Source organism: Ranitomeya imitator, chromosome 1 (genome assembly GCF_032444005.1).
Source record: "Ranitomeya imitator isolate aRanImi1 chromosome 1, aRanImi1.pri, whole genome shotgun sequence".
Taxonomy (NCBI): domain Eukaryota; kingdom Metazoa; phylum Chordata; class Amphibia; order Anura; family Dendrobatidae; genus Ranitomeya; species Ranitomeya imitator.
In genome coordinates, this window is record NC_091282.1 from 436,432,841 (window position 1) to 436,443,291 (window position 10,451).

A 10,451-nucleotide genomic window follows, 5' to 3' on the forward strand; every position below is an offset into this window, starting at 1 on the left:
TCGCTGTTTGGTCGCTGGAGAGCTGTCACACAGACCGCTCTCCAGCGACCAACGATCCCGAGGTCCCCGGTAACCAGGGTAAACATCGGGTAACTAAGCGCAGGGCCGCGCTTAGTAACCCGATGTTTACCCTGGTTACCATCGTAAAAAAACAAACAGTACATACTTACATTCAGCTGTCTGTCCCTTGCCGTCTGTTTGCTGCACTGACTGCTGGCCGCAAAGTGAAAGCAGAGCACAGCCACAGCGGTGAGTCACCGCTGTGTGACTCACCGCTGTGCTGTGCTTTCACTTTCACTTTGCGGCCAGCAGTCAGTGCAGGAACCAGACGGCAAGGGACAGACAGCTGAATGTAAGTATGTACTGTTTGTTTTTTTACGATGGTAACCAGGGTAAACATCGGGTTACTAAGCGCGGCCCTGCGCTTAGTTACCCGATGTTTACCCTGGTTACCAGTGAAGACATCGCTGAATCGGTGTCACACACACCGATTCAGCGATGTCTGCGGGGAGTCCAGCGACGAAATAAAGTTCTGGACTTTCTTCCCCGACCAGCGACAGCACAGCAGGGGCCTGATCGCTGCTGCCTGTCACACTGGACGATATCGCTAGCGAGGACGCTGCAACGTCACGGATCGCTAGCGATATCGTCTAGTGTGACGGTACTTTTAGGCTGCATTCTGTGAAGGTGGCTCTTAGGTTTTTGTTCCCTAATAACGCTGAAATATTCACTTTTATAAATTGCGCCGCATACCTGTATTGAGTCTGGGGGATACGTCTTTTGTCCCAGGACACAACCGTCTCCCAGCCGTCCATCATCCCACCGGGCGCCGATGCCTGGGCTGGGCTCTCATTTTTCAGGCATGCGCCGTGTGCGCTGCCCTGGAACTCCCATCAGCTGATGTACTGATATCGCGCCTGCGTGTAGCGGAGGCCCGAGATCCCGCCCTGCAGTGTGTTATGATTTATTCACACTGCGGGGCTGGGAATCTGGCGCTGTGCGCAGGTGCGATCTACTTACATCACTTGATATAAGTTCCAGGGCAGCGCGCACTGCGCATGACCGAGAAATAATTGCAGAGCGCCGGTGACGGCACAAGACAGAGAGGAGGTGGTGCTCGGTGGGATGATGAACGGCTGTGAGGCGGCTGAGTCAGGGGGAGAAAACGTACCCCCCCCCCGGACTCAATACAGGTATGGCGCACAATTTATAAAAGTGAATATTTCAGCGTTATTAGGGATCAAAAACATAAGAGCCACCTTCACAGAATGCAGCCTTAGTGCTGAAGAAGGTGCCTCTTTTACCTTAATAGGCCCTGGGGGGTGACAGGTTCCTTTTAAGTTATTAAAGGCTTGGGATAATTGTCTGCAGTCACTCTACAGACTGCCAAATCATGATGGGGTGCACCTGCCGTCATGAGACCCCAAGACCACTGGTGTGATCAGGCGCTCATGTGACCACGTTTGCTATTTGCACGTGTTGACTAGACAAGTTTGGCTTCTCTCAATAGAAGAAAATCGTCACATGACCTCCTGCTCTCATCCGCGATGCTGGGGCCATTATTACTGTACATAGGGGGACTCCTAAATATTAAGTAGGCACTTACAAAGCATTGAAGCCTAACTACTGGGTGGCAGATAGTGCTGTACCAGCTGTCAGTCCGTCCCGGGGCATCAGTTACAGTCGCCGCTCTCTATGCACAGAGCGGTGACTGAAAAATGTTGAAGTAATAGTATACACAGTTTGTCAGGGAAAAGTGAATGGCTCCACCGGAAAGAACGTCCTCTGTAAGTCATCATCTACAACTGTACTGTGATCTCTCTATGTCGTGCAGGACTGGTATCTACCACTATATGGTATTACCGTATGGCGGTAATATCAGTACTGGTTATTGTATAGAGATTTATTTTCAATAACAGTGCGGTCATCTCCTGAGGTTCCCCTATACCACCGTAGTTACAATCATGGTTACCTAGTTAAGGGCCACAGGTGGACACAGACAGAAAAGGGTCCATGTGCAAGAACAATATATGGGCCCTTTGCAGCCCAAGAACTTCTAAAAATACAAAATTGCACCTTATTTAGAGGTAGAAAAAGGCCCCCTTATAATAATAATTATAATAATAATTTTTATTTATATAGCGCCAACATATTCCGCAGCGCTTTACAAATTATAGACGGGAATTGTACAGACAATAGACATTACAGCATAACAGAAATATAGTTCAATACAGATACCAGGAGGAGTGAGGGCCCTGCTCGCAAGCTTACAAACTATGAGGAAAAGGGGAGACACGAGAGGTGGATGGTAACAATTGCTTTAGTTATTCGGACCAGCCATAGTGTAAGGCTCGGGTGTTCATGTAAAGCTGCATGAACCAGTTATCTGCCTAAGTATGTAGCAGTACAGACACAGAGGGCTAATACTGCATAAAGTGTATGAGAACTCTTGGGCCCATGTGCTGCCGCATAGTTTGCACTAATGATATGTCCGCCTGTTAGGGGCCCACTCACATGTTTCGCCCCCCCTGAGCTGAACCCCTAGCTACGCCTCTGAGAGTACCCCTAGGACAGGGATAGTTAGGGGCCCAGTTCAAGGGACAATTTGTGCCCCCCTTTACTACCGAAGACCGTCTCAGGATAGCAATATCATGCCACTGTGCATTACTTTCATTATATGAACATCAATGTGATATAACTTAGTCCCTGTTTATCTGTATTTACCTTAAAGGACCACAACTTATATAGCAATGGCTATTTTGGCTTGTCCCTTTTGAGCATGCGTCCTTAATACTGTGATTACAAATCAATACAGTTATATTATGTGCGGTATCACCCAAGGGAGTTTTGTTATTATCACTTACCTACCTTTAGTTTTTCATATATCTGACTTTTGTATATCTATTTTTTTGCTTTTAGTTATTTTGTTATCCAATACAGAAAATATTTTTTATTGAGCCTTACACATTTTTAAATAGGTATTCTTAAAAATATATATCATTAAACTGATTAGCACAGAACCTTGGACCTATAAATAAATTAGCGTTCAAAGTTGGAATTACACTTTCTGACTTCACTCCCATGGGGTATTGCTTCTGTGGAATTTCTACCACAGAGGAATTTTCATACCAAAATCCATAGTGGTAAACTGTCAATATCATTGAAGAAATGGTGATTGTAATGGACTAGGTGGTGGAACCACTGTGCCATGATCCGATGAAAGCTTGGAGGGGCGTGACTAGGTACTTCAAGTCCGACCACAGATGTACGCCTGCTGATGATATTGCGATCTGAAGAAAAATGAGGGAGGTGAGACCAGGTGCTAAACCAGGACTGACCTCGGGTAGATGGCAGCTGACTCCCAAGGGAACAACCAAGGTTGGTAGATTTGTCGAGCACAGGCAGACACTGCTGATACACAGGCAGGCTTGCACGGCTGGTAGACAGTCAGGGTTGCACGGCTAATGGACAGGTAGGAGGGTACGGCTGATAGGGAGGCTGGCATGACTGATAGAGAGTAAGGCTGGGCACGGTTGATAGACAGGAAAGAGGGCATGGCTGATAGACAGGCAGGCTGGCATGACTGATATACAGGCAGGTATACAGGATTATGAGCACTGGAACCTGAGAATAAACAAGAGTGTTATGAGCAAACTTACAACATTGCACAGGCACCTCCCATCTGGTAGAGGTGCCTTAAATAATAAGTGTTCCCCAGTCATTGTATGGGGACAATTTAGGACATTAAGAAGATTGGACAGTGTGCTCGCCCTAAGCACAGTGCCCAGGGATCTGCGAGCCATGCACAGGCCTCAGGCAGCCTCAGGAGGATGAGGACGAGGCTCAGGACTGTGGCGGTGAGTGTGTCTCTGCTGGGGGAGGGAGGCAGAGTGCAGAGACACCAGCACCATAGCAGGAACAGCAGGAGAAGGAGAGGAAGGAGCGGGACTGCGGCGGTGAGAGCGTCAGCGTCTCTGCTGGGAAGGGCGTGCAGAGATGTCGGCGTTACAGTGATATTAAATCAAACTTTCACTTTTTAATTTAAGGTAGATTCTCATAGGCAAAATTCATAAAGTTCTATATTCAGATTTTGTTGATGAATTTACTGACATTCTATCAATAACAGCGATCTGTATGAGGGTTTTATAAATTTTAAATCAGAGGCATGCCAGTGATGATGTTACACTGGAATGCAAATTTCAAAGAATCTTATATACATTGCAGCTACTGTAAAAAGTAGAAAATCCAGATGGAAAATTTGTTACATTTGTGCCTTGTGGGAATATACCCTAAATTAATGATTGTAATGTTTAAAGCAATATTATTGTTGTTCTTGCATTGAGCAATAAACACCATAAAAACATCCCGTGAACCTTCAACTACCCGGTCACAGCCTACTTATTGTGCAATAAATAGTCACATAAAACTATCATGTGGAACATCTTGTTGAGTGTGTGCCCAGCTTCCGGTATGTTAAAAGTTTAACATTGACTTTAGAGTTGTCTCTACTGCCATATCCTTCATGGTGCTCTTCTTTTTTTATTTGACTACTGATGCATGAAAAAGAGGGAAAAAAGGTTCATTAAAATCTTTGAATTGAAGTTTTAGCAAACTAGGAATTTGACCAACAGATGATTTTAATAATTTTTGTATTAACTTATCACTATATAATTGTAAAGAATATTTACCTAATTATTTATATTTACAGTATTTAGTATCTTCTGTCTTAATTTATTTCATTTATTTTTGAAAGGGCCTCTGAAGATTTGCACAAATTGAACATCTCAGCACTAAATTATTACTGCATTCCCACATCACCTCCACATCATATGGGAGTACATTTTTAGATCTTTGGAGTAAATATAAGTCCTCGCTGCTAAGGAAGGAGATAAAATTTTGGGGTAATTGTGTGAGGTAGTGTGAACTATTCCCCTGAGTACATCTCTGGTCTCTATTACGTTGCCTCCCGAATTCTGATCAACTTGCTCCACCCATCAGCAGATACTCTGTAGACACAATCAGGGGCCTCTGTAGCAAAGACCACAACCTTGTACATAGGTGAAAGAATGAAATTTAGATCATCTTTGAGACCTGCTGAGCGGATTGGCATGTGCCAAGTCTGGTCATAAAAACACTTTCAGCTGACTATTACAATTATCTTATTTTAAAGGAATTTTTTGTCATTCACTGATGATTCCTGTGAAAACCTCAGTACATATCATGGAAAAAATTAAAAACTGCCAATATGCTTCATGAAATAAAGAAAGCTGTATTATCCGAACAAGGATCTGTATTCTGAAATTTTCTACATTGGATTTTCCACTTTGCTGTACTCCAAGCTATCTGTGCATTGGACCTGGTTAAGTCTGTGACTGGGAAGACAGGAGAGCTCTCTTTTTGCTATACCTAATGTAAACTAATGGACTAGTTCAATGTTCCACCCCGCCGACCCCCAGTAAACTGCTGTAAAGTTGGACTACTGTAATCGATAAATGGTATAAAAATAATGGCATGGGATGCATTTAGAGAGTGATGACCAGTCCGCCTAATCGAATAGTATGGGTGTGACTAATAGACTGAGAACCAGACACTATGCGTTACCTGCATGCGAACAGCGCCCCATACAGGCCTCTTTTGTGCAAATGTATACGAAGCAGTCACCCCCTCCATTAATTGGTAGGCTGTGAGTGTCTATTTAGTATTTTGCACCTGTGTTTTGCAGCATCTTTGCTATACGGGCTGGCTGCATCCTGGAGTGCATTTGTTCAGAGACCTGGGCAGATAAGCGGTGCTGACTTTTTTTCTGCTGTATTTTTGGCTGCATGTCAGCCAGAAATCCTAACCACAAATACCATAGTGATGACGTAAAATGTAGCCTAAGATTATAGACAAGATTTCATAAGAAATTTTGTGAACTTGAAGATTCCCGAAATATAGTTCATAAGAGTGAGCAATAATAGAAATCACATCTAATGCAAACATTACATTGACGATTGAAGAGAAAGCAGGAGGCATCTATGTATTGCTCAACCATATATGTCTAAAGCAATTAAGTTCTCCTTGGAGAAGGACAATATACAAGACTAGGTTAACTAAATCCCACGAGGAATAGCTGGCAATGTTTGCATACTGTAGGAACATGGCCTTCACTGTTAAAGCAAACTTTTGAACTATATGTGTTTTATGGCCTTTTATACCTGTGCAGTAATGCAGTTTCTTTTCATGCTTACGCAATCCTTGGAACCTTCTGCTACATAGAATGATAATTAAATGTTTTTTGCCTACAATCTCATCATTACAGATAAAAACAAAGCCATATCCTTGTAGCGTTATTTTTTTTATCATATCTTGTCTTCGATAACAAATCGTCTTTGAAAGACATTGTGTATGGCTGATCTCACTTGCTGCACAAGATAAAGCTTGAGGTTTTTCATCTACAGTTGGCAAATATTAATAATTATGGTAATCCTAATTGAGCTAAAACAGGAAAGGTTTATTGTGATTTCAGGTCAGATATTGAGAAAAACATGCATATGTGTTGTTTTATATAGTGTATGTAAACTTCTGGTTTCAAATGTATATGTTAGTTGCTTTTATTTCAGCTTGTCTTTTTATTATTCAGTCAATCGAGATAAGGATAATCAGGTGGAGCTACATATTCTGCACTCTCAAACCTCAGAGCAAGGTGTACTGTACATTTCCCCCTCATACCCTCGAGCCCATTTTATCATGTTTGTATGATTTAGTTTTTGTAGTACCAACTGTTGAATTTATTTATTTCCATTACTTTCATTTCTTTTTTAGGTACCTTTACCTTATTATCCTATGTGAAGTCAGTGTGTACACACAAACAGTTGTTTCATCTTGGTGTGAAGCCAGTTCAGTTCTCTGTATTTGATTAGCAAAACCAATGTAGTTAAAAAAAATTGGTCCTTTGTATTAGATATCCATTATTAACCATTATGATATCCAAGTATTAGGGACTAGTGATGAGCGAATATACTCGTTACTCGAGATTTCTCGAGCATGCTCGGGGGTCCTCCGAGTATTTTTTAGGGCTCGGAGATTTAGTTTTTCTTGCCACAGCTGAATGATTTACATCTGTTAGCCAGTATAAGTACATGTGGGGGTTGCCTGGTTGCTAGGGAATCCCCACATGTACTTCAGCTTGCTATCAGATGTAAATCATTCAGTTAAGGTGAGGAAAACTAAATCTCCGAGCACTAAAAAATACTCGGAGGACCCCCGAGCGTGCTCAGGAAATGTCGAATAACGAGTCTATTCGCTCATCACTATTAGGGACCCATACACAATAGTTAGATGTTGACCAAACAATTCACCAAACAGTGGTTCAACCAGTTATTCAGCCAGCAGTCATCTATCCCGACACCTCTATAAATATATATTATCACTAGCTCTGTTTTTACTCTGTTAGAAGACCAGTAACCTTGATGGTGACTCATCTGGTTGAGATAAAAAAGAATGACAGTGCAAAATCAGATTTATCTCCCCGACATCATCTGTCAAGGGAGAGCGGGCAGATGCCTCTAGTCTAGTCAAAGGAGTGCAATGCTTATGACCAGCGGTATTGAAGGTTGTGGGAAAATGTAAAATCTGGTACAGGACCACTAAGACTTCATTTATACTACAGATTTCTTATTTTTTGGCTAGGGAACATTTTATACCATCAGGTACTATTACCCAGGAGGAATTGCTGCCTTTTTAATCCGCTAAGGCTGTGCACCAATTTTTCAAAGTTCTTGAACATTTCTTGAGAATCCAGGTAAAAATGCAGACACATTTCTTCTTCAAACAAGTAGTCGTGTGAGCTTGAAATACAGCTTTTGCAAATGTACCTGTTAGCAATGTGAATAAAAGCTAACCTTAGTGGATATCACACATGTATTACTACCTTCTCGCTGTTAATGAATGCTATGTCTATTACTGTACTTTTATCAATCATTGTCCAAAGGGCAGTTCCCTCACTCCTATATAAAGCTACTGAGTGACAGCGATCTGTAGCCGTTCTCAGCTGTATTTCTTAGCATTCAGTCATGAAGATGAAGGCTAGCATGTATACAGTGCTTCGATTCTCTTTCCTAATTGTTGGCTTTTCTCTGGTATGCTTGGGAGCGTTCTATGTATCCTCAAGTTACTCTTGCAACTGTCAAAGTGAGACCGTTGTGGCATATACCTTAATGCCCTTAGGATTTGTTCTACTCTTAATTGGCATTTTTTGGAGCACATATCATGAGGCCAACCACAAAAGTCTATTCCAAAATGCTATACGGCGAATTCATAGCCAACAACAAGTCCATATTCAAACTGTAGACAGGTATGTAGCAAAAACTCCAATTACACTGAATTTTCATTTTATTTTTGTTTTTAGGTTACCAAAGATAATCCTTTAAAAGAAAAAAAATCAAGAAAAAAATAAGCTGATATATGGCATCAGATAATTAATGATATATGGAATTTTTTTCAGGCTTTAAAAATCTGAATATTTTCTTGTATTGAAGGCAAAATAATTAATATATTAAAATAGAAAGTCTACCAATGGAATTATATATTCAGAGTTTATTACATAGAAGAAGGTGGACTTCCCATAGGGACCCCTCACTTTTTTAGTGCAGTTAAGAAAGGAAACAAATAATCTGCTTGTATAACATGTCAATACTTTCTCCAAATGAAAGATACTTGCATGAAAGGAGAAGGGTAGACTTATATAAATGGATTGTCAAATTGCACTGATCTTGTAGTGAATGAACCCAACTAAATTCACATATATATATTAATGATTCTTTAAAATTCTGCTGGTGCAAAACTAGTACAATAAAGGGTCCTGCCCTGGGACAAAGTAACATTAGAAATAGCATGTCAGATTGTAATGATCAATTGACATCTTGGTGGTATTCCGTTGTTTAATTCACATGTTGTTTTTTCTTGTATTTTCAGGCCTAATTATTACCCTCCATCTTATGACAGTGTAATACAGGACATCACTCAGAATTCTAACACTTGTCATATCAATATGGACACATGGAGCTTCAACATCCCTCCCCCTTTGTACACTGAGACCGCTATGGAAATGATGGATGAAACCTATATGAATGAAGAGCCTCCTCCCACTTATGAAGTTTCCGTGCAAGCATCCACCTCCGAGTCAGAAGGTTCTCGAGAGGCTGAAAGTATTAGTAATGTGGAGACAAATGACTGAGCACAAAGCAGTGATTCCAGTAAGTTAACAGTCAAAGATGAACCGTTAACAACTAACCAGAAGAGGGTGCTGTAATGGAAATGTTGGCTTGCCAACTCTCGCTGCCAGAACTGTGAGAAGTAGCTACCGTTGTAGAGCAACACCTGTCAGATGGGAGCAGTATCGCGCACCTGTGTGTTGAGCAGAAACTACATTCATTACCTATAGCGACCTGTGTCGTTTACAGATATGGAGTATTGCTTGAGACAGAATCCTCATAAATCCAATGTTTCCTTACTCGGGGTGGACACAGACATAAGAGGGTCTCTGTGCAAGTGCGATATATGGGCCCTTTGCAGTCCAATAGCTCCTGATAATGCACAATTCTACTTACTTGGGAGGTAGTAGTTGGCCGCCTTGCCTCATGGGCCCTGTGTGGCTGCAAAGGTTGCCCCCCATGGTATGCCCACCCCTGTAGTTACTGAGAGAAGATAATATGTCTCCTAGGAAATGGCTGGAATAAATATAATGGTTTGTAATGTTATTCAAGGGCTATGCAAACTATAGAGACGGATCAGCTAATATTAGGCTGCATTCAATCCATCTATAACCTGTTGTACTACTCTACTAATGTCTGCGAATTGAAGGCAAAAAGACGTGCAATGATATTTTAGAACTACTTTGACTGTGATTATATGTCAAATATATTTACGTTAACAGGATTAGCAGGCATAGTCCAGTGTCAGTATTAAATGGAGGCAGGTGAAGAAATATACTATGACATGTATAGTGAAGTAGTAGTCTGTGCCGTGAAGAAGAGTTCTAGATATGACCTTGACGAGTGCCGGCAATCCTTCCCTAAAATACAGTGTTAGGTTTTGTGTGATTGTCAGCAGCACAGTGATAGTATGTTTGTTGTATTGGGAGTTTCTTTTGATATTTGTCCTGTTTTCTCATTTTATTATTGATTTGTTCGTTAAATAAATGTTTATTTAAATATTAAGAATTCAGTGTTTTTTTGCTAGAGACACCAACAAGAAAAAGGGTTTTCTTTTCTTTGTTTAATCAAACAACCAGCTTTAAAGCGAAGTTGTCACCGCAAAATGCCGTCCAACCTGCAGCCACCATGTTGTAGAGCCGGGGGGAGCTGAGCAGATTGACATATAGTTTGGGAAGAAAAAGATTCCGTATAACCTGTGTTTCCATCATTTAATCCTATACTTTGTCTGGGATTTTGGGTCCAGTGGGCGATCCG

At 41.4% G+C, this 10,451-nt stretch overlaps 1 protein-coding gene across 1 annotated transcript; it reads left to right on the top strand.

Moving 5' to 3' along the window:
• The first annotated feature begins 8,011 nt into the window (after positions 1-8,011).
• Positions 8,012-10,193, top strand: TMEM252 (transmembrane protein 252). Its single transcript, XM_069763756.1, has 2 exons — positions 8,012-8,335; positions 8,956-10,193. The coding sequence occupies exons 1-2, from the start codon at positions 8,055-8,057 to the stop codon at positions 9,215-9,217; spliced, it is 543 nt and encodes a 180-aa protein (XP_069619857.1). The 5' UTR covers positions 8,012-8,054; the 3' UTR covers positions 9,218-10,193.
• Positions 10,194-10,451: the final 258 nt, after the last annotated feature.